The sequence below is a fragment of the Scomber scombrus genome, chromosome 9 (assembly GCF_963691925.1).
Source record: "Scomber scombrus chromosome 9, fScoSco1.1, whole genome shotgun sequence".
NCBI classification, from domain to species: Eukaryota; Metazoa; Chordata; class Actinopteri; order Scombriformes; family Scombridae; genus Scomber; species Scomber scombrus.
This window is the reverse complement of record NC_084978.1, coordinates 17,513,523-17,538,889: the sequence shown is the minus strand read 5'-3', so window position 1 is coordinate 17,538,889 and position 25,367 is coordinate 17,513,523. Positions and strand designations below refer to the sequence as shown.

General features: G+C 41.6%; 1 protein-coding gene across 3 annotated transcripts; it reads left to right on the top strand.

Annotated features, from left to right (window-relative positions):
* The first annotated feature begins 2,509 nt into the window (after positions 1–2,509).
* On the top strand, positions 2,510–24,080 carry pcdh2ac (protocadherin 2 alpha c). Of its 3 annotated transcripts, none has more exons than XM_062426266.1 (5): positions 2,525–4,805; positions 4,851–5,113; positions 8,534–8,598; positions 11,200–11,285; positions 20,895–24,080. In XM_062426266.1, the coding sequence occupies exons 1-5, from the start codon at positions 2,525–2,527 to the stop codon at positions 21,200–21,202; spliced, it is 3,003 nt and encodes a 1,000-aa protein (XP_062282250.1). In that variant the 3' UTR covers positions 21,203–24,080. The 3 variants fall into 3 exon arrangements, with proteins under 3 accessions (XP_062282251.1, XP_062282250.1, XP_062282248.1); XM_062426264.1 differs by adding an exon at positions 7,876–7,878 and having other exon boundaries at positions 2,525–5,119; XM_062426267.1 differs by having other exon boundaries at positions 2,510–5,113.
* Positions 24,081–25,367: the final 1,287 nt, after the last annotated feature.

The window sequence follows — 25,367 nt, the reverse complement described above, 5'->3', positions numbered from 1 at the left end:
ACAGATGTGCGTTTTTAAACAGGTATGAGAGAGCTGTAACATATCCTTAAGTACAGTACGGAGATGAGAGGAAAGGAGAGGGAGGGAGAAAGGTGTAAAGGTCGGGTGTAAATCCAGCTCTCTGTGTGTAATAGAAGAGATAAAAGTCGTTTTCATTTTTGTGTCATTGCCAAACAGACAGGTCCACACATCCCACCAGGAAAATCTGCTAAATGTCACAAGTAGCGTGGCGGACCGTTCATGTAGACCCATCAGAGACTACTAGCCCCAGCTAAAAGAAACCTTGTTATCGCCGCTGCTCAGAGGGATAATAATGCAGAGAGAAAAAGTCATGCCAAATATAGACTCTTGAATATTTTGCAGAAGCACTGCAAAGATAGGCACTGATAAATATTCAAATGACATCATACAGGGACACTTCGCTACTATTACAATGATGTCAGAGATTAACCATTAACCACAGACTCTTTTATAAACCCACTGTAGGTAGTAGGGATTTTTTTGTATGTAATAATTCTTTCAAAGGACACTTGATTTCTTCTCCAACTCCTCGGTTTGCCACCTCCTCCTTGTCACCTTGGAGTGTGAAGAGTCGCTTTGCATCTACCCATCCACTGGCAGCATCCAAGTGAGTCACTGTCTTCTCCCCATCTCCCGGGATGCCAAGCACTCTCATTGCCGTGGGCAGACTAGGCGTGGGTTAGAGTGGCAGCACACCAGAAGAGGGGAAAGATGTGGGCGGTGGGCGCGCATCTTGGCCTATTGGCCGCGGTGAATCAGGATAGCTCAGGGTCTCACAAGGGCATCGCCACAGCATAATATCTAAAGAGTGGTGATTGTTCACAACAAACAAGCATTAATGTGTATGGATGAATTCATCTGAAAACCCAAAAGCTTTTTGAAATTGAATTGAGTGTCAGAAGATCTTCCATTAGTCTCTATGTCGACTGTATTAGGGGTAAGGTCCCGTCCAATTAACTTGAATCCACTTTAAATTATAATTTAATTGAGGTACATGGGTCCAGGGGCTGAAGTACTTGGATTAGACATGCACTGTCAGATCATCTTGGACTCTTAAAATGTGTGTCTTGTCATCTGAAACTGAGAAGGTCTGATTTTCCTCTAATGACATCTATGAAGTCAGCTGTTTAAAATGCATAATTGGTCATATGATGTGGTAGCTATATGATATTGTGGCTGATCATGAGTACTTTTTTTTTTTTTTTTTTTAATCAAGGATATAAATGTGATAATGGAGTAAAATGATTACAAGCTGTCACTCTTTGTAAGTGCTGCCTGTCAGGAGATAAAGTCAAAAGTGTATTTTTGCCATGATGTGTTAAGGGGCCACATCTGGTGCATCTTGTCACTAAAGGCGGCTATAGCGTCGTCACTGCTGAACAACCTCATGACATAACTTGCTTTGTGTGTAACTTATGAGAGACTGAACCTGTGGCAGAAAGGGCTCTGCAGCACCCACTTCCAATGGCGGTTTTAAGGACAAGGCTTCGTCAGCTGTCACTGTGGAGCAAAGTGGTATCATGAAGGAACAGAAAATGTTTTTGTGTTGCCATAAATCCCCAGTGCCTCTGCAGTTAAGTCGCAGGCAGACACAAGGTGAAACAGGCAGATTTCACTGTTGGTCTGATGGATCATTTCCGTTCACCTGTCATCTCCTTTATCTTATCCTCACGGCTTTCGTCTTTATAGTATAGAATATATACACTGTAAATTATAAACACTGAGTTGTTGCGCCAAAAATCAATTGGATGGTGCTTTATTCTGTACAGTTTCTTTATTTAACCGTTTCCGTTTATTTTCTAAACAGTCTGTATTTGTCAGAAATATGCTTTGGCTAGAGGGCTCCTCACTAATTGTGGGTTTGCACCAGTGAGGAAGTCTAATCGCCAGGCTGGTTCATAAATCAGTTTCCCGGCGCACAATGAAAAGGGCGGTGGCACTGACAAAAAGATGGAAAACGGTTGTGTCGAATTAATTTCCCCAGATGACGCTGCCTCCTCCATGTACGATGCTCAAAATTTGAAGATGGATATATTGATAAGACTGAAAAAACTTTTGTCTTTGGGGGTTATATTTTTATTAGATAGTGCTCGATCATTTTATCTAAGGTGCTGAAATGCAGCCAGCATCATTTCAGCGAGTGGCTCCCCCTCCCCTTTTGCCCACAGACACCATCACCACATCGCAGAGAGAGAGAGAGAGAGGGAGAGAAAGGAAAGGGAGGGGGAGAGAGACCAATAGGCAGCAACAGTGAAAGGACTCAGCCTTGCTAGGAGCATAGAGAAATTTAAAAACATCACCCAGCCAAACAAAGGAAAACATGGGGGCACAGGGAAAAATCCACTTCAGCCAGGCACCAGAGAGGATGCGGTGGCCGTCCTGCACGTAGTCGGAGTTATGTACGGACTATTCCCTCGTTTTTAATGAGGCGGGTGGGGACGCACAGCAAGCTAAAAAGGCGGAAAGATTTCTCCAACCCGTCTCCTTATCCTGTGTGCCTGCGATGGCTGTGACGGCACGATGTTGTTACAGTGTAAAAGAGAATGTGCCTTTTTCTTTATATTTGGTTATGTTCGTACTAGGTGGCCTTACAAACGCACAAATTCGATACTCCATTCCGGAGGAGCTGGAGAACGGGGCATTGGTCGGTGACATTGTCCGGGATTTGGATTTGGACCTGAGGAAACTTTCCACCCGTCGCGTCAGAATCACACCTGACAGTGGACGGAGATATTTCACCTTAAACCACAAAACAGGGAAGCTGGTGGTGAGTGACCGCATTGACCGAGAGACAATTTGTGAATTCAGTGGCACCTGTTCACGCAATCTGGAGGTGGTATTAGAGAATCCGCAGGAGAAGCACAACGTGGAGGTGGAGATTTTGGACGTGAATGATAACTCACCTCAATTCCCTCGAGATGAGTATCAACTTGAGGTGTCGGAATCCGCACTCACCGGGTCGCGGTTCCACATAGAGGGAGCTCAGGATGCGGATGACGGCTCCAACTCCGTGAAGCAGTACCGCCTCAGCCTAAACGACCACCTCACTCTGGACTCCATTAAGCCCTTTTTCAATAATAAGCACATAGAGCTCATTCTCAAAAAGCCCTTTGACCGCGAGCAGATGCCCTCTCATCAGCTAATCCTGACAGCTATGGATGGAGGCACCCCACAGCGAACTGGCACAGCCAAAATCAATATTCGTATCCTTGATGCAAATGACAATGTGCCTGCGTTTGACAGCTCCGTGTACAAAGTAAAACTGTCTGAAAACTCTCCAAAGGGTGCACTTGTGATTAAATTAAACGCCACAGATCCTGATGAGGGTTCAAATGGGGAAGTTTTTTACTCCTTCAGCAGTTACACGCCAGAAAGAGTCAGACAAATGTTTTCAATGGACACAGACACTGGGGAAATCAGGGTGAAAAACAATATAGACTATGAGGAAACAAACTCATATGAAATGTACATACAGGCAATGGACAAAGGGCCAGCTCCTGTTGCAGTGCACTGTAAAGTAGTAGTAGAAGTTTTAGATGTGAATGACAACATTCCTGACATTGTACTCTCTTCACTCTCCAGCCCTGTACGTGAAGATGCTCGGGCTGACACGGTTGTAGCATTGATCAGTGTGAATGACCGTGACTCTGGACCAAACAAACAAGTAACCCTGGAGATCATGCCTAATTTGCCTTTCAAGATCAAGTCCTTCCGTAACCACTATACCATTGTCACAGCCGCCTTCCTGGACAGGGAAACAATTTCATCCTACAATGTCACGGTCAACGCCATCGATGGAGGTACTCCACCGCTGTCATCTCAAATGACCTTTAAAGTTAACGTTGCAGATGTTAATGATAATCCACCTCGCTTTGAACAGACATCGTATACTGTTTACATTACGGAGAACAATGCTCCCGGTGCACCTCTGTGTGTTGTTAAGGCCACAGACGCTGATGCTGCAGAAAATGCACGCATCACCTATACTGTCCTCAATGACAACAATCATGGTATCCCAGTAGCGAGCTACGTCAGCATCAAACCTAATACAGGCGAAGCTTATGCCCTGCGAGCCTTCGACTTTGAGAAGCTGAGAGAGTTTCACTTTCAGGTTAAAGCCCAGGACAACGGCGTACCTCCCCTCAGCCGTGTGGCCACAGTGTATGTTTACATCATGGATCAGAATGACCATATGCCCAAGATCGTCTACCCACCCGCCAATGGAAGCCGCACCATAGAGACACTGATGAAAAACGCTGAAGCAGGAGTGCTGGTAGCCAAGGTGGTGGCATGGGATTATGATGCAGGGCAGAATGCTTGGCTGCTCTATGCCCTGGAGCAGACCAGTGCAGACTTTGACCTGTTCAAGGTGCATGAGCATACAGGTGAGATCCGCACCACAAGGCGTGTCATTGAGGACAACTCCACCTCCTTCGCCCTGACGGTGCTGGTGCGTGATAATGGCCTGCCACCACTTTCTTCCACCACCACCATTCATGTGCACGTTATGGAGCTGCCGCCAAAGTTGGCCCCTGACCCCAAGCGCATCATCAGGCCTAACAGCCCCCTAATGTTTTCCAATGTCACCCTCTACCTCATCATTGCCCTGAGTGCCACTACCTTTGTGTTCTTGGTCACCGTCTTTGTGCTGGCCATTGTACGTTGCCATACCTACTGCACCCAGCCTGGTTCCTGCTCCCCGTGTTGTGTGTCCAAGAAGAGTGTGACAGAGGGTGGAAGCTCAGCAGATGGTGGTGGCGGTGGAGCAAGAGCTGCAGGTGGAGGCGGAGGTGGAGGTGGTGGTGGTGGTGGTGGTGGTGGTGGTGGAGGGCAACAAAGCAACAATGTGGCCATGCGCCGTGACCTCAAAGTGGAACCGCATTATATTGAAGTGCGGGGTAATGGGTCTTTGACCAAAACATACTGCTACAAAACATGCCTGACTGCAACGTCAGGAAGTGACACTTTTATGTTCTACAACACGGGACGGCCCCATAGTGGCACCTGGGGCTCCGGCTACGTCACCAGCCACAGCGGACAGAGCCAGTTATTTGTTCGGCGTCTCAGTATGCCAGACGCAACTGCCATTCAGGTGTGTGTCTGGTTTGATGTGTGTATTGGTTATTCAAGATTGTCTTACAGCAGTGACTTATAACAGCAGTTACCAAATAAAAATGAGCCATAAAAGGACAACTGACTTGAGAGTTATGGTTTAGGTTTTGCTGTGGGGCTGAGTTCTTGTAGTAGGGTTGCATTTGACATTTACAGCTCTGGAGCTGTATACAAGTCTCAGCTGTTCCTCTGGCGTGTGATTTAAAAAAAGAAAAAAAAAACATTATCACGTATCCTTTTTAAATATATTGTTTTTCTAGTTGTATATGAAAATGTATTCTGCCGTTCTATCACTTGGACGTAAGACATCTTTGTAACAAAAACTGAAAAAATGTTCATATTTGTGTGCCACTCCAATGATATGCTTAGTCCCTTGAGTTATCTCGCACACATTTAAATGATTTGTTTGTATCAGGATAAAGAAAAACAGACACCTCCATTTTGTTGATGTACTATATAATTCCATTATTACCTTTAGTGGTTTTTGCATTACTTGCATTTATCCTCAGTTTTACATCTTGATATTAGGAACAAAGCTGGCATACTCATGTGTGGGTAGCTTCTCTGGGTTGTGTATTTATTTGAGTAGGTGGATGGGTTGACTCTGATTTCTACTGCATGTGGTAGTGCGTCTTTATGTCTATCCCCGGCTTGCTAAAGACCAGATTTCTGTCCTCCATAGTTGTGCATAGAGCTGTACTCAGTATATTTAATTTGTAAAAGCATCCCTCTGTCTGTCTCACTCCCCATTTCTTATTTTCACTTTACCAAAGCAAATTAGAATATTTCCGTAGCTTGTTCACCTATGACCTCACACAGCCAGTGTTGTTTGTCTGCTGTGAGCTGTGTGGCACAACATTCAAGTCCAGTGGGTCCAGAGGGCATTAAGTGGTCATCTCTACATGGAGGGAGAGTCTGGAAAATAGTGCAGCCTTTGCCAACTTCAAGGGCCACCCGTCCCACTGCACCAAAATATCCTCTTCTGGTCACGTACCTCTCTGGTGCTGAACAATAAGCCAGAGTATGTGAATCGGCGAAGAAGGCAGGAATGAGGCAGAGACTGTTATTCCTACCGTTTGAATTTCATTTAGATGCAAGCTTTTTTTCATGGTCTCATAGTACTGTTTTCTCCCATGGGATTGTTTCCCCATGTAAGAGGTTGATGACAATATGCAGAGTTGTTTGAATCATCCCTGATGGTAGCTAAATAAACAGTAATATTAGGATAAAACAAACATTATTTGTTTTCAGCAAAATCATGTTTGCCCCAGAGCGTCTGTGGTTCTGTCTACAGTGCAGAAAAGGATAAGGGAGAAAATAAATGATAAAAAGAGGAATTTAGAAATGTTTAAGGTAATTGTTCTGTTATCAATCGACATGTTCCTCATTAAATGCCAGTCATGTTTGTTCTTGCTATTTAATCAACTGGCAGCGATGGGTTTCTCAGTACTGTGTGCGGATTGGCTGGCTCTGTGCAGATGAGGCGGGGGATGAAAGGTGATTGGACACAGTGTTGATGGCGGAGGTGTGAGCTCTGTATCCATGCTAGAAAGAGTTCAGTCTGAGGGAGAGGGAAGAATGGAAGAAAAGGCAAGAAAAGGGTTGTGCAACCAGACCAAAAGCTTTCTTTCCTCCTGATTTATGATGAACAGTCGGGCAAGGAAATTGGTACACCAAAAACCTACAGGATTGTTATTTTCTATTTACCCTTAATTTTATTTTTCCTTTTTCAAATAATGAAACAAAATGCACTGATTTCTCTTTCTCATTAGTCTGATTTTTGGTTCTTTGTTTTGTTTATTTTTTATCTACATGACTGTTAATATTTTAGTTGTGCATGTGTGTCTTCTGTTGGGTGTATATCAGACTGCAGACATGTGTACTTTCCATGTGCTTGGATCTAGTATGTGCTAGTGTGTGTGTGTTTTCATTTACCCCCATAAACACCATACGGCCAAGCAGACCAGTCTCCCTTCGGCCACAGCCATTCTGCAACAGGGGAAACATTTAGTAAAGCTGTTTAGTCCCATTTGCAGACAATCTGGCTGTATTTTTGTGTTTTTTTGTCTCATTTTCTTTCTGTTTATGGTACAAAAGACAAAATGAGACCAAGGGAATTTTTAACTCTGTGTTTAATGTCAAACTAACATCTTTTTCAAATATCAATCTAAATTATTGATTCGGCAACTGATATCTTTTTAATAAGTGGATTGTCTGCAAATAATCAACCATTGCACCTATGTCTAGTATGGATGAGTGTCATGCTGCCGTACTCTGTGTCCCTGTAGAGAACCTGCTCTGCTTGAATGACTCCTGGAGGAATACCAGGCTTCTCTCATTAAGACCCAATATTGGATTTCAAGGGTGATGAATGTCCACTGCAGACTTCATAGAGGTCAATGCAGCTTCAGCAGCAAGTGAACATCTGTCATATTTGAGAGGAAATGGGATTGCAAATGGGTCTCTTATGAACTGCATGGCAAAGCAGGGAGAATGTTGTGTTCTCAGTCAGATTGGTTTAGCTCTATCCGTGGTTTAGGTTGAGATGAGAGAAAATGCAATCTTATCTTGCTTATATGTTCAGGTTAACAACCCATTATGCTGCACGATCCACAGAAGCAACTCAACCACTAATGAATCTTAGTCCTCTTACCACATTTGTTCAGGTTTTATGATGTTGTATCTTTATATATTTGTGGTAATAGGAACTTACAAGAAGCACATGAACATGTCTTATGTTAGGCTGTCACCATCAAATTGCGTTAATGGCAGACAGGCAGAGGTTGTAGTGATGTGATGTTCCTTTGTCTCTCTGTTTTAATGTGTCTTGAGTCTCAATGATGAGCTGAGGGGGTTGAATTGATACCAGCCCCCCCTTCCTTCCGCCACCTGTGACTTTCATAGGAGTGAAATGACAGAGGGCGGTGGGTGGAGAGTAAAATGAAAACATGGCTCTGCACAGTTTCCATGGTGAGATTTGTCAGACTGATTCAGGCAGACTCTGTGCCAGTGAAACTCAAGGTTTTGGTCAGTGTAAAGAGGATATAACAGGGAGAAAGAACTCAGCGGCACAAGAAAGGGAGTGATGAATATACAGAAGAAGGCAGAAGACAATGGAGGTTGTTCAGAAACCATTGCCATTATCTAGCATTGCTGATAAAACATTGTGATATTTCAGCACTACTATGATGGCTTTTGTGATGTCATATTTTGAAAGTATAATAAAGAGTAATAGATCATATAGAGAAAGAGAGGGACATACAACTATGTGAGAGTCTTGCAACATCTCTGTGGTAGTGGTAGTTGCACATGCACTAACAGTTCGTGCCATGACTTATTAATGAGACATATTAGGTTTCACCTGTACTTAAGACTCTATTCCTCTCACTCTCTCTTGCAGCCCAAGCTGCCAAATTCAGACTGGAGATATTCAGCCTCCCTGAGAGCAGGAGGTGTAATGCAGAGGTAAGAACCCCCATTTTGTTTCTGTTTCTGTCATTTTGCAAGTATCTCATCATACATTACTCATACATTTGCATCATGTTTTGTTAAAGACCAAAATATATGTTTGGTAGTTTTACCACCTAATAATGTATGAAGATTTGAGCAAAAACACTAATCCTGCAACGTTTACTAGCTGAGTGATCTTAAACATGCCAACCCTCCCCTTACTTAAACCTGCTGCTACTTCAGACAGCTTACTACCAACAACATGGTAATCTGTAAAATATCTTCTAAAAGTCTACGGAAAGGGCTTCAGAAAATGATTGATGCATAAATTAAGATCATATATTCATGAAATTGCATGCGATTGCAAAAGGTTAAGGAAAGTCACTCTTCTGTCATCATTAATGGGGAGTAGGAGTGATGGATGTGCAGAAGCCACAGATCTTAATTTTATACCAAAAACTTAATTTCTCTTACAACATGGCTATTTACAGCAAAGGTGTACATATTCAGTCAATGACAATATAATTTGTGGCTTTGTCAAAGTACTCTGAATAGTGGAAGTATCTAACATATATGGCAACTTTTTTTAATGTTTCTTTTCAAGCTGGGTCACCTTAATGTATAACGATTTTGATTAGTTAACCTTTTGGGTGATAATATTTACCTTTGAGAAGACATAGCGATCATGCTTGCTGCTTGCTGTTGCTCAGCTGTGATTGCAGCAGAGGATAAACAGGGTCTGGAATGTGAAATGTGAGAGGATGGACAGTGAGGAGTAATGCAGTTGGAAATGGCTCTCTTCATATTGCCATAGACAGATGGACTACTGACAGGAGGGAAGGGTAAGCAGGGGGCCAGTGATGGATGAAGGGCAGGTAGTCAGGTGGAAAGATGCCCTATCAGGGACAGGGGGATTGCAGCATGACCAAACCAGTGATCACATTACCCATAAGACACTGGGCATGCACCTGCTGTGGGATCAGATGGACCCAACTAAATTAAGGGTCATGCTAATGAGATGTAATCATAATTACAAAAAGCTTCCATATAAATAGCATTTGTCTGTTGCTCCTCACGAGACCTGTCTCCTGGGGCTCAACTGTGTGTGTTGAGCAGCATGTTTGACTTTGTTTGCATCAGATCTTTATTTATATAATGCTGTGTAGGAACATGCCCATTACAATATCAGTATAGATACACATATCTGCAATATTCATGTGTATGCACTTTCCGATTACGAAAAGTGAACCATCTGAGTGTCATTAATGTTATACAGATCTCATAATTACAGCAGGGATTATTGCAAGTTAATATGCATGTGTCAAATATACTAAATCGTTCTTGTGACTCGCTAACTCTGATGTATTATAGGTTGACTCTCTCCCATGGCCCATTACCAAGCCCCACTAAATGTTCATCTGTTTATACCCCACTACATAATCGGAGCTTGTGTCAGAGATTTTGGATACCACACCCAAACACCATGTAATGATGCTGACCTATTTCATTTCATTTAATCTCTAGTGGAAAGCACAACCTTTCCTGAGATTTACAAGGTTGTGTTGTGCATCATTGTGGTTATGATTTGCCACAAAGTAAGCTTAATGAAAAATCTTAACACTGCAAACAGAAAGTAGAAAATGAGTACAATGGACTAGCATAAGCTGAAAAGTGTAGTATCAATCCAGTGTTTTCTATTAATATTTGATCAGTTTCTGGATGACACTGGTGCTTAGCAGCACTTAAAATGGCTTCCATCACCAAATCACTCGTGTTCTCCTCACACTGCGCATGCTGTAAGCACAGGGATATGGTCAGATACATAACTGTGTTTATCTTTTTTAAACTACAGACTTGTACACATATTTACAAAGTTCTATTTCAATACTCCTCCTTTAAAAATGTTCATTAAGATTGAAAGCCTCTTGCTTTCAAGAAATTAAAACAAAATACACAGATTAAAAGGAGGAAAGTCCAAATTACAGATTTCAACTGAAAACCTCGTTTCACACTTGAGGACAGTTGGGAGAACAGTGGACAGGTGTATTAAAAGTTGAACAGCAGCAGGTAGAGAAAATATTGTCAGGGATGGAAAATATAATATTTTTTTGTTAAAGGGGAGGCAGTGTCAGTGAGAGAGAACTGTTCTTTGTAGCAGCGTTTCTGTTTGCTGTTCAACACTGCAGAGAGTGTGGTGTTTTTCAGGGGAGGGGAGGGTGCTAAAATCCCACAGAGTGGGTGTGAAAATGTAACGGCCATCTGTAATCCATAATCCAGAGAATGCCAGTGAAATGAAACGTGGAGTAAATGGTTAAATCCTAATCTGAAAATTGCATTTCTGGGATTGCGTTTACTGTAATCTCAACCCCTCCACACATGCCAAGGGGGTTTGAATTTGTAATATAGGAAAGATGTGGAGAAGATAGAATTGGATATGTAGGATCTCATATTTTAGAAACATGAAACAATCAGTTTCCCAAAGTAATAATTATGTATGTATGTATTAAATGAATTTAACAAAGCCTACTATATACTGTCTGTGAGTTACAGTATATAATATTTCCTACCTTCCCTGTGTGTAATGTGTGATTATATGAGTGCTTTTTTGTGTTCCAGCTCAGTGCACATGGAGGAGTCCTCGGTAATGCAGGGAGCCCAGGGGGTCCTGGTTCAGAACTGGCCCACTGCATCCAGCGCTGCTGGTAAGAATCAGTAAGCCCATCTTCACCTCATCAAAACCAATGTCAACAGTGGTATACACACAGAAAAACAGACCATCCACAATTATTTTATAATAGATCTGTGTGTCCCAAGATGCAAACATTCCATGACAGACAGAAAAATATGACTACCAGTGAATACCAATGACTGCACACTCCTGAAGAGCTTATCAAACCATGAGAGAGTAATAAAATGAAGAAAACAGATATCAACTACGAGATCGCCCCTACCCACTCCTTCCACTTCCCACTACTGCAGGGAGAGGAAATGACATGTGCTACGTAGGCGGAGATGGATATCTCTGCTCTCTGTCGCAGGAAGAGACAATGCAGAGAAAAAAGGGAGGGAGAGGGCCAATGGTTGATTGGATTATCAGCAAGATGTTTACAGAGGCATAAGCCACCAAACCACAGAGGACAAACATTAGAGATCACATTAGATAAGAATAATAAACATAATTACATTCCCTCTCCTTTAATGTGAATCTCTCTCATTGTCTAACTCTTTTATACACATGCTCACAAAGACCAAGATTAGGGGTGGGTGATGGGGGCAACACATTCACATCAATGTGTACATACATTTGTTTTGACTAATTTTATTTAATGTATAGACATTTATGGTTATGAATTTGTGCATTATTACCTACATTAAGCAGTTGTATGCTAACTTTACATGAGTATAGCTAGATATCAATATTGCTGACATGTAGGAAACAATCTTTTGAAGAACTTCTACCATCAGGCATTTTAATTTGCGAGACAGCCTGAGAAATTGCAAATCTGAGCCAAAATGTGAAAATCAAATAGAATGGTAATTATTGGAAGTGCTTTGCTGTGAAGCTGCTCCGGGCAAGTGACGCACATGGGAGTGTCAAGTTAGCTCTCTACTTCATAAACATCAAGTCTAAATTTAACATTTCACATATTTTGCTGCATTTTGTTGTCAGAGCTGCAGGAAAACTGCAAGGTTGGAACAGACATATATAGTTTCCACCTTGCTTAGAAAGATTGGTGCCCTATCCTTATTATGTTAACTAATGATTGCAAAACAGAGGGTCACACTCCATGGAAGAAGTCACATTATTTTCAAAAGGCTTGAAAACAAAATGTTTTGTTTTTCCATCTGGCCTTCATCAGGATGGAAAAGACAAACAACAAACAAAGCATAACAATACTAGTAGTTTAGTGCTAGTTTAAGAACAGAAACATTGGGTTAAATGACGGCGTATTCTATGCCAGATGACATTTCAACACAAAGTAATGTGAATGTCATTGCATATGATGACATATCTACTGCCCCTAACCAAGATATATGACCAGAGATGCACTGCGTACACAGTGTCAGCGCCCTCTGTGCATCGAAGAGAATTTGGTTGTCAACTCGACTTCTCCTCCCATTCTGTTTATAAAAGCAGAAAAATAGAGAGAGAAAAAGTAGCTGAGCAGAGTAAAATGAAGGAAGAGACAGGTGAGAGACCAAGACAGAAGTATGCATAATGACTGGAGTGAGGACGGCAGTGCAGTTTAGTTTAGATAAAGATGTGATTTGTTGTAATTAAGAATGTAGAGGTGGCCTGGCCTGGTGTCTTTTATAGACAGGAGGCGGTGGGCTGGGCAGGCAGACAAACTATCTACACATTGTCTCTTCCTATGCACGCACACACACACACACACACACACACACACACACACACACACACACACACACACAGACTGCCTCCTCCTCTCTGCCATCGATTTCCTGCCTTGGCTGAGGACTTACAGCCTGTAGGCACTTCAAAACATGAGAGATAGAGAGACAAATAGATGGATAGAGAGACAAGTAGAAAGAGAGAGAAAGAACAGACTGGAGTGACGTCAACAGGATGGGTCAGTGGTAACAAGATCACCTGGTGAGGATTTAAGGTGGTCTAATTAGGTCGTGGCACTTCAGTCCACACTAACCCTGATTTGACTTGGGGCAAGCTGTCCCTTCTTTATCTCATTGTTAGCCAGGTTAAGAATGGAAATATTAGCTGAAGGCTCTATCAGCTTCAGGTCAAACTGAGTTGGGGTTGGATAAAAGATAATTATGAGAATGTCAGATAATATGAAAAAAAAACATTTCTGGAGCTTCCATGCTATAGTATAGGTGAGAAAAGGATTTGTGTTCTTACTTTCAGAATGATTATCATATCCCAGAAATGATAAAAATTGAGATATTCATTCAAAGTGGCCTTTCACATCCCTATGAGTCATAGACAGTCCTATTTATAGCTAAATTGTCTTGTTTGTTAGGCAGACTGTGTTCCTTAGGTGGAGAGCAGGGGTATAGGGGAGTTTGGTCTCTTTAGAGAATTGTTTCAGTGTGGGTGCTGTTTTGCCTCACAGTCTATTTTTTGCTCCGATGTGAGACACAGAGTTGCAGTTGACAACGCCCCTGTTTCTTCCCTTTTCATTTAGAGCATGTGGATTTGTGTGTTGGTATTAATGTGTGTGTTTGTTTAGTTGCATACATGTGCTGGCACATTTTATTTTGTGGTTTCGTGTGTACATGTGTGTTTGTGTGCGTGAGTGCTTGGCTGGTTTTCTGAGTGTGTTTTGGCTGCTTGCTCTGTGTGCCGCTCCTGCTGTGACAGATGGAGTACAGCCCACGCCCAGATTAACAGACCCACATTAATGAAATCAGGGTTCTGCTCACTGTCTCTCTCCCTATCTGTTCCTCACTCCTTTATCATCTTATTCCGCTTTCACAGCTTTGTCTGTAAACCAAGGGCACTGAGGGATTCAGAGAGAACCATGCAGAATTGTAACCATCCCCAAGGGAGATGGGCAGAGAGAGAAAGCTAGGAGGAGGGAGGTGGGTGGTTTTCAAAGCAAGGGACTGAAAAGGAACAAGAAACACACAATAAAGGATGAGGTGGATTGGAAGGTAGAGCAGCGACAGACACAAACTGTTTGGGAGGGAGTGACAATGAATAAATCGGAGAGATAGACTGAAGCAAAGTCTGCAAAAGAAAGAGAGGAATCTGTATGAGGCTGCTGTTGCTAGGGGAGAGTGGTTAGACCAGAGAGAGAGAGAGAGAGAGAGAAAGAGAGAGAGAGAGAGAGAGAGAGAGAGAGAGAGAGAGAGAGAGAGAGAGAGAGAGAGAGAGAGAGAGAGAGAGAGAGAGAGAGAGAGAGAGAGAGAGAGAGAGAGAGAGAGAGAGAGAGAGAGAGAGAGAGAGAGAGAGAGAGCTTGCAGCATTATTCTCCATCAGCACAAGCACTGTCACCATGACTCCTTCCAATGTCCTACTGCTTCAGTGGAGGAAGTTGTTTCCAAGGCAACCATTCATGCTGCCTAATATTGGCAGGGGGGAGGAAAGGAGGGAGCTGTTATATAGAGGGGAGTGCAAACATATGGTGTGGGACAAAAGGTACTGAAATGGGTGGGGGGGGAAGAGAAAAAGCTGACTGTAGCATCAGGTGAAGGACAAGACAAAAGGATGTGTTGACAGAAATGCACGTAAATGAGCAAAATCTAAAAACTGAACCAGAGGTAGTTATAGAGTCAAAGGAGGAAGGGATGTGTTTGGAAGGTGAGAGTTGGGGATAAGAGGTGTAAAGGGAAGGAGAGAGCAGAGGAGTGAGTAACAGAAGGAGAGTGACCTACATTCACTGGGGTGGTGCTGTACTGCAGAGTTGGATGCAGGTTTACTGTTTTCTGTATCAGCCCTGATCGCACGCATGCAATGAAACATGCACGCAGAGGGACAGAGAAAGACAGATATGATTAGAGGGAACAGTAATCCTCTGCAGTAAGCACCTGTCAGGCCAAAAATGCCCTGAAGGGTGAAAGCAATAGAAAAGTAAGGGAGAAAAAGTACATATATATATATATATATATATATATAAATATCCAAAAAACTAAGACCCTGGATATAAAAACTGCCGTTGAGAAGTTGGGACCACCGCCTGATCCATTTATATGTATTTAATCATTATTTGTCACATCAGGAAGGGCAGGTGAGAGTTTCAGGTCAAATTTCAAAGTCACATTTGAGAGATTTTATCTGAGTGGAGGAAAAAGAGATAAAGACAGAGTTGGGTAAGGAAAATATAAAGAGAGTAAATTAAATTTATGGCTGCATGTTATACTTTTTGGCCGCAAAGTGATATTTGGCAGAATCAAAAAGGCAAGGTAGAACGCTCTAGAAGCTGTCAGGGACTTCTTACTGTTTCCAGACCCCTGCGCCCCATCTGTTTCCTATTCTCAACTTCAGTGCTTTGCTTTCCTTTATTGTCACTGTATTTTTTGTTCCCATCCTGCACTCTCCTATTCTTTAAATATCTTTCCAGCTCTCTCTCTCTTTCTCTCTCTCTGGAGAATGAATGGATTTCTGCTTCTCTTCTAACACTTTTTTTGTCATAGTACCCACACATACTAACTACACACTACACAAACAGATACACAGGTATCAACTCAACACACTTCCCCTCAACACACACACACATACATACACACACACACACCTACACTGGGTGCTATTTTTATTGTGTTAAGTCCTGTCACTTGGGATAACTTGTGTCCACCCTCTGCCACATGATCCAGCAGGTAACAGACTGCAAGGTGCTCAACCTGGCGTGAAACCCAACAGATGTGCACACACACAAACACATACACAAACAAACAATTGTACACTCAAACATGCACAGCACTGCTCTTAAGAGCTTATAATCAGTTATCTTTGTTGTGTTTTTAACCATGACAGTTTTACTTGTGTATTTCACTAACTGCAAGCAGATTGGGTAATATATGTTGATTTATGCAGGCACCTAAATGCATTCTTCTACCACCACCTAGGCATAGAAGTGAAAGCACATACACATGATTATGAATTATGTTTTATGGACTGCAGTATCACACTTTTTTATCAAAATGTACACAAATGCTGCACAGCTCACTAACAGACACAGGTGCTATCTTGGAAAAGGGTGTGGTCCCTCCGAGTGTCTGCCATCATAACAATCACACTTTTTTTACTGCAGTGTAAAAAAAAAAAGAGAAATATATATTTCAGTATATTTAAATCCATTTTTTCCATCCTCCTCCTACCCTCCATTTTGGTGGTGAGCATCGTGTTTCATATCTGCATCCTTGCACTTCCCTGCCCCTCTTCCTCCTCCTCCACCTCCTCTTCCTCCTCCTCCTCCTCTTCCTCCTCAGCTCGTTATGTAACGCTGCACTGCGCTTCTGCCCAACTGGCCCATGGTAGGGCGAGACAGGGGGATGAATAAAGTAGACGTGGCAAAATGGAGCTTGGGTGATTTAAGTGGCTGTGAAAACCTTGAGCGGCACAGGGGAGCGAAAGGACACGCAGAGATACTGGATTGAAGACTCCAGAGATCAACCTTAAGGGTACAGATACAGCAAGAATCACAGTCTGTAATGTTATTGATCACAGTGGAGTGTATCAATCTAGCATTTCAAATACAGAGGGATAAAAATAGTGCAGGTTACAGATATATGGAGACAGTAATACAGTTAGGGGCAACAGTTGTCGTCATCCTCGATAGAGGAAAGAAATTATCCTCCTCTCTAATGTGCCTGGCAGTTATCACTGATGGACAAGCTGTTTAATACCCAATCACATTAATGTTATCACAAGCATTGATAGGCATGATTAAGACTTTTGTCAATAACTGGGAGGGACTGGTGTTGGCTGGCTGGGTTTTCACGCCAGATTAGATGAAAGGTCAGGGGAAATGAGTGAGAGAGGGTGGCAGGGAAAAGAAAGAAGGGGGAGAGAGGCTGAGCAGGAGAAACAGAGAGGAGAGAAGAGGGAGAATTTTGCTCTGCAACAGCCATCGACAAATCAGATAGAAGCAATGGCTGTGTGGAGATCAGTTATAGGTGAAGTGAGTCTGTTACCACCATGAAGGAAAAGGGAAGAGGAAGAAAAGAGGCAAAGAGCAAATGAAGAGAGAAAAGACATACAGGGATACATAAGATGACAGATAAAATGGTTTAAATATAGAGGAGACAGAGGTCTAGTTGTCATTATAGGTCAAATCATGTGTCAGTTTTGCAGGTAACATCCAAATATAGCTACATAGGCAGCAGTAAAGACTGATATGACCTCTTCAGTTTATAATACCAGCAGATAACAGCACAGCCAATGATTTGTTTTTTGTATTTTTTAAGCCAGCAGTAAGACATTGACCCTTTTAAGAGTTGCCCAGTCCTGTCTTCCTTTTTTGCATATGTCTGCTCTCAGCATGACTCATCACTCTCCGGGGTGTTGTTTTGTTTATGAGTGTAAGTTTGCATGGGGGCATTGGTGTCTCGTCAAATTCCCACATTGAGTTTGACAGTTAATTTCTCAAGCAAGGGCATGGACCCTTTAGAGCAAAGCATTGCCTGCACTCTAGTATTCTGCATTTTTCATCTAGTTTTTTTGTGCACTTTTTCTTATGTTTGCTGGGAGAGTCAGATGAGGACTTATCATGGATGAGAGGACTCCTGCCTTGTAAACGAATGTGACTCTTGCAGTCTCCGTGTCTACATGTTGAGGAAGCAATGATTGAATCTAGACTGTCCTGTCCTAATCTTCTCAGTCTCTTTGTCAAATTCTGTCGTCTTTCTGAAGAACTTGCAGCTGTGTTGTCACAGTGGGTGAAAGAATGAGAACTTTTTGGCAAATAGTAATGTGGACCAATTCAAGTGCATGACCCACTTAAACCTTGTACTATGGTCCCAATGTCTGATTTTTAAGAATATCTGAGGGAATTGAACATGATATTAAAACTTACAGTTCTGACTTGAGCTGCAACTAACAATTATTTCCATATACTATATCATAGTATATTACATATATTTAAATAGTGAAACATTTTCATCATAACATCATGAAATTGCTTGTTTCATCCCACCAACAGTCAAAAATCCCAAAATATTCTAGTTACAGTTTCTTAAAGCAGGGGAAAATAGCAAATCATCACAAAGGAGAAGCTGGAATCAGAACATGTTTGTTGTTTTCTTGCTTGACATATGACTAAAACAATTAATTGACTGATCAATTATCAAAATAGTCACTGAATAATTTTCTGTATATCAACTAATCAATAAATCAACTAATCTTTTCAGCTCTAATTCAAACTAAGTATTCTAGATACCCTTTATAGAGCTGTGGTGTGTGTGCCTGTGTGTATTAATTCAGGTGACTTTTAAATGAAATGGAATAAAATGGCATTCTCTGCTTCGACTCAGGCAGATGGAGGAGCTTTGCAGCAGTGCGTGCCTCTATGACTGATTAGGATTGTGTGCCAAGCGGGAGACGTCATGTTTGCTACGGCTTTATTCCATGAATCCTTCACTGTGAGCAGATCTCACTGGGAGTTAGTGAAATATGGAAGGGAAAACAAGTATAAGCAAAGAGAAGACGTGAAGCAGTGGTGGGGTGGTAGTTATAAAGGAAATAAGATTGGAGTGCATAATATTTGGAAAAGGGGACAACTTGAGATTGATCTCAGTGATGTAATGGAGGATTGAGGTATGTTGATATCAGTGTTTAGAAACAGTAGGCTACAGTCTCCCAGGGATCACTTTGATCCTAGTGTGTTGCATCACAGAGTCATCATAATCTGAGAAATGTCAGATAAATAACTGAATTGCTGCCCTTATTGCCATCTGCAAAGAGGCTGACCCTTCACCTCTGTTTGCAACCTGTTTCCCACTATTTTTAGGATGACACAGTCTACTTTGTGTAAAAGTTGCAACATGAGGAAAGAGGAAACTGAACATACACTCTGTATTTTGGAGCTGGCTGGGTCAGAGGGATACGATAAGATTGTGGGATGGTATTTTCTGCCCTGGGTACTGCATTAGGTCAGGCTACTTCTTCCAGACACTGTTCCTTCTGGTCGGATGGAGCCCTGCTCAGCTAATCTCCCCTTTGGAAAGAACTCAAAAAAGAGTCAAAGGAATAAAAGGGAATATGTGAGGCAAGTGCGGCAAGTAGGTCACTGCTATGAGGAAAGAACCAAAGTAATGGGGTCTTTTACTGGTAGACTGACTTTAGCTTTGTTATGTACTACACATAAACATTTATACAATGACACACACTCACACACAAAATGGACTAATGGTTTGGTCATTCCTTAATATACGGTCAGGCCGGGTGTCCATGCCCTCCTAAATACAGTTACCCCTGCCAATGCCTCAATAATGTTGCGCTGGCTTTGTGTCCACACCACAAGTGTTATACTTGTACATGTTACCACCATTGAACTGTGTATTTATTTCTGTGGACAAGATATGTCTATTCACAGGCAAATTGACAGAAATCCTGGACTATTCACCTACACAGCTAGACCCAACTCAGTTTTTTTTAACCCTCTGAACATTTTAAAAATCACTGTAAACTGACATCTGAGCAAACAGCAGAAGGACCAAATATGGCATTTACTGCAGTGACAGTAATTACAAATTAAAATAGTTGAGCTAAATTCCTCTGAAATCTTTACTCTATGTCTGTCCCCAGCCTTTAATATTTTGATGGGAGTTTTAATGTTTTATTAAATTGTGCCACGGATGTTAGCAGTGGCAGGAGGGAGCCTTTGATTCATTGCCACTTAGCAGTCTCTTAATGGAAATCTCTCTTTAAGTTCAACTACCTCCCACTTTTTATAGCATAGCCATGGCTTTTCCTCAGGGAATGGTACTTATTATTGACGATAAGATTTTTTCAGTCCCTACTGTGAAAGATCAGTGGGTTCTTGTTACGGTCAGATTTTTGACACAGTATGCCAAATTTATGTATATAAAAGAGCATGGCAAATTCTTTCAGTTTGTAGCAGCTTATTTTATGGTCAGCTGCTAAAACTGCCTCCCACAAGCACATTCTGCAAGTGACGGGTCTTGCAAGGTTCAGGATGAGATTTGTCAGACTTAAAATGAAAGAAATACTGAGATTGAGATATACCTTAAATGTCTGTGCTTTGATTAAGATAATTGTTTTGGCATAGGTTATTGATTAAATAAAACAATTGTAATATTACTGCAAATAAATCACCAAGAATCATATTTCTACATAGAAAGGTGTATGGAGCTAATGCAGCAAGAACATGCATGAAACAAAATAGAATACATAGATAAGACATACAGTGATTCACAGTAGAAAATATTGCATATAAAAAATATAAGCCACTGCAATTTATCAGACTGTCTCTCCTTGAACATGACTGTTTTAGTACAGTAGCAGCTTAGTGAATTTCAGGTTCAAATTTCAGAAATAAATCTATACTGAGTTAGTTCAAAAACACAAATAACAGGTTTTTAATAAGAAATGGAGAGTAGTAGCCAACAGTGAGGAGACAGAGTTAGATACAAAATGATAAGTAAATCTTATCCAGTGCGTCTGAAGAATTTTGCCAGTGAATGATACCTGGCAAGTGCAGCTTTTTGTGTTAAGGTTCAGAGCTCTTAGGATATAATGTTGGCAAATTTAATGCTGACGGTCACAAATATCACAAATAGTGGTCCATGTATCATAATTATTGACATCTGTCTGAAACAAATAAATAGCAAATAATAATCCGTCATCCATCTCTTTTTGTTTCCTCCAGATGCTGAAGGGGGAGAGGTGTCACCCCCAATGGGTGCTGGCGTAGACAGCAACAGCTGGCACTTTCGCTATGGCCCCGGCGGTCCTGGTGCACCCCCACAGCACTTGAAGCCTGGTGAGGTTCCCCCAGAGGCTTTCATCATCCCAGGCTCCCCCGCCATAATATCCATCAGACAAAACCAGGGAGGAGAGGACGACAAGAGCGATTTCATCACCTTTGGAAAGAAAGAGGAGGCCAAGAAAAAGAAGAAGAAGAAGAAGGAGAAGAAAGACAAGAAGGATAAGGGAAAGGATGATGGAGATGAGTAGAGGAGCAGAGAGAGAAAATAGCAATGAAGAAAAGGGCGTTGTTAAAACAGAGGTACCAACCAAAGTCCACTGGGCAAAAAGAAAATGTGAAAACTATTATGAATTTTCCAATTTCATTTTATTAACTATTTTCGATGAAAACATTTTAAAGCTCTTTCTGTTTTGAACCTGGCCTTACCAATATTTATTTTGCCTTCAGTCCCTTACTGAGGTAAATTATTGATCTTGCCTTGATAAACAATAAAAGGATTGATTTTCCTCCACGCCCCTATGTGCCTATATACCACAAGTCAACTAATGTCATCCTTTGAAATAAGGAAGGACCACTCTTTGCCCTTGTCTTGAATTTTTTCTCCTTTAACCCATTGGGCATGTTGGCACCTCTGTCTTACCCCCTCCCCAACTATGATTTGTAAACCATTCTCTGTGAGAGAAGACAAATACTTTGTTCAAGAACAACAAAAAGCTCTGTGCCAGCCAAGGAAAAGAAGAAAGACAAAGAAGATTGAGTCAGATGTACGCAATCTGGAGCTGGACACACACTACTTGTAAATAGCACAGGAGAGAGTCACTGAAACAACGGCTTGACATGACACTGCTGCAAAATCCTCTGGTAACTACCAACAGTGTTTCCTGAGATCTCATGCACACACACGCATGCTCACACACTCAAACATGCAAACAAACACAGAGACACACACTTATCATGACAAGGTGGACACGGAAAGCACTTGAGACCTGGAGAGAAGGAGGGTAATAAAAAAAGGAGAATCAACTGACATCAAAGAAATGTGCTTAAAACTAGACACTGCAAGCTTTTTGCCCTGCACAGTCACCAATGCGGTGCACATGTGTACATCAACTCTCTCAGGATGGAAGCAGCATCCTTTGCAATCACTCTGTATTTTGCTCACTGCAGTTAGAAGGACACAGAGAGCTACATCTCCAGCCAGAACCCCAACTGAGGAATGCAGAGAGCACAGGAAAGATGGAGAGATGGGAAGATACCTCACATTCTACTGAGGATCACAGAGGGGAGAGTCCCGCTGAGCTTGCTTGTGACTCCGCTTTCAGTCAGTGGACTCTGATGAAACCTTACAGAATATTAGGAGAGTCTTGAGATTTTGATAATACCGTCTCTTCTTCCCCTGCTGCAGCAAAAGCCTAATGCTTTCTGCTTTGAATGTTTGGTAGCAACCAGTCCTTACCTGATACCTTGAGTTTACAACTGCTCACCTGCTTGTACTTGCCCCAAGCTGCCACAAGCCATCCTCTCCTCCCCCCAACTGCCTTTTCCCCCCACAGTCACCCATCCCACTGAATGCCTCTTCATGTGATGATGAAGTTCGTGAACTTAATCTGTTTTTCTTTATTCTCTAAAGAGATTCACTATTACATCCTTTTTATTTTTTTTCCTCACAGCTTTAACTGCTTTTTGCATGTCATGCCCGCCCCCATTTGCCCTCAGAAACTGCCCCCTTACTCCCGCTCTGAACCCCCCTGCTCAGGATCCATCCTGGGAATGGCCTGCTCTGAACATTGTGGTGTGCTGAGAACAGCATGGAGTAATGTGGATGAGGCCTGGGGAAGCCAGTCGGGGTCAACACCCTGAACTCTTTGTCAGATGTCTCTCTAAGTGCAAAACGGTTCAGTGCTTTTAACTTGTGAATACTACAGTACGCTGTTCATTTCCTGTTTGTAGCCACTGATGAGAGGGGACCAGGTGGGATGAGGCAGATTACAGGGGTGGAGGACTGGGATAAAGTGAGGAGACAGGTGCCGTGGGCTGGCCCTCCGACTCCATGTGCAAGAGAAGAAAACTGATTGTTTAGGTTCATTGAGTCACATAGCTTTTATGTACACTGTAAATGTAGCGTAGACTTTTCATAGATTGTCTCTACACTAGTAATTGAAACCTGCTAAAAATATGGGCATCTAGGGATTCCCGTCCCACAGCTATATCCCACCAATCCTCTCTCAGGAGGTTTTGAAAAAGAGACATGCCTCAAGACCTGCTTCTGTTGGTTCCTGTCCCCTGCCTGTAACTTGTTGCCATGTCCCCAAAGTTTTGCGGTTCAGTATGACGTCACTCCATTAAGTGGCTGCTGCATGTACTGCTCTAAGGAAACACATACTATATAGAGAAATATATATATAAATAGATAGATGGCTATGAGTTTATTCTTTTGTATTATCATTTTTCTTCATTACTCGCGCAGGAGTTATTTGTATGTACTTCTGTCTATGCCAAACATCTATGTACTACAATCTTCACGCTCTACAGATGTTGTATGGCATTCACTAAACCTCTTTAGATATTTGTAAATGCTATAGTGTGATACCTTTCAACGCAAGTTTTTTTTTTCTTTTCCAAACTATCATTTATGCTTTTGAGATCAAGCAAAGCAAGAAAAAAAAAACCTTAAAAAAAAAAAAAATCACTCTGTGTCCGGCTTTGACATGACGATCTAACTAACACTGTAATATTGTAACTGAAATATGTATGATCCTATGATGAGCTATCACTTCCCTTTCACTCTTAAAAAAAGAAAAAATGACTGAAAAAAATATTCCAGTGTAAAGAAAAAAAAAAAAGAAGAAAAAAAAGGTATATGTAGTGTATGCTTGTGTTTAGTGAGCGTTCATGCTGTCATTTTTTCCCAATGTATGGTGGTGAACTATGGTGGCAATGTGCTGTCCTAAATGGACCAGCCCAGATCTGTTGTAAAACCCTTTTTTGTACACCCGCTCATCAACTGTAACAGTGCAGTAGTGAATTTCATTTATTTCATTTATTTTCGGACTTTTTTATTTTACCTAAATGGATACAGTGGTAATGTGTTTTGTTTATAAATCACTAATAAAGTTTTCTTTCTTAAAAATACATTTGAATTAATTGTCTTGGGGCCATTTGTATGTGTGGATGTGTTTTACTTTCTCATTATAAGAGATTCATTGCAATGTGAGTTTTTAGACATTACAAGCATAATGACTGGTTTAGAGGAGTAACAAATAAAGGATATGACTGAATTTAGATTTTGGGTTTGTTTAGGATTTTTATTAAAATGGTCATACATAAGTACACAGTTCATCTACATTTCTTAAAATACTGTGTAATGAATAGGACAATTTAAAACGTGCAAATTACAGCTTTAATTTAAAATCAGTATCAGAATTGTATTTAACTTAGACAGCACGTTTCTAAAAGGTCAATGTGACACTCTATAAGAGTGGGAAATAATTGATTAGTTACTGGTAGAGAGTACGTCTCATCACATCAGCGAGGGCTGGTCCGATCGGCTGCTCTCTTCTTTCACACATACTCACATCCCAATTCTTCTCTGCACTGACAAGCTCTCAGAAAAACACCTTCCCAGCAGAGGTAAGACACACAGGCTGAGTTACCTGGCCAGTACTGATGCCTCATTTGTCCTTGTGGAAAGCCATAGTCACAGATGGTCGAAACAGTCCCTTGTGAAAGGAAGCTTCCAGACGCAATATAATTTAATAGAGTGGCTAAGTAGATTTATTGTATCCCAGTGGGTGAATATAACAATGAAGAGTCATCGGTCATGCTGGCCTAGATAAAATTCAGCGTAAATAATCAATACTTTTATCGAGTCATCCGCTTACACAGGCAACACTAGTTTCCTAGAAAGGTTATTTAGAAATCCAGCAACAACAACAGAATTTCCATTTTGTTGTTATTTGTCTGTCTGGAATAATCATTCACAGCTGAGTATAAGGTAGATGTGTTTGCGTATTTTTGTCTCTATATACTCATGCTGCTCTTGAAATATATAAACTTAATGAAGCCTCACTCTTTCCAGTTTTGGCTTTCATCTTAGATCCATAGAGGGGAGATAGCACTGAGAGAGGTTCAATAGTTCATGTTATGCATGCAAAAATGCTACATCCCATTCTCTATCCCGGAGACAGACAAATGGTTTCTATGGTTACAGCTATTGGGGGAACAGTCTCTATAGCAACAGCCTTATATGCTTAGCAAACACAGGAGCATCTAACCAGTGGGATGCCCAGGATGAGGTCAAGGGTGTGTCCTTTCATGTGTCACAGGCAGCACAGATGACTGCTAATAACACAAACAGCACCTCTGACTCCTTTAAATACACTACTGTTAAGAGCGGGTGATCCATAGAAGAAC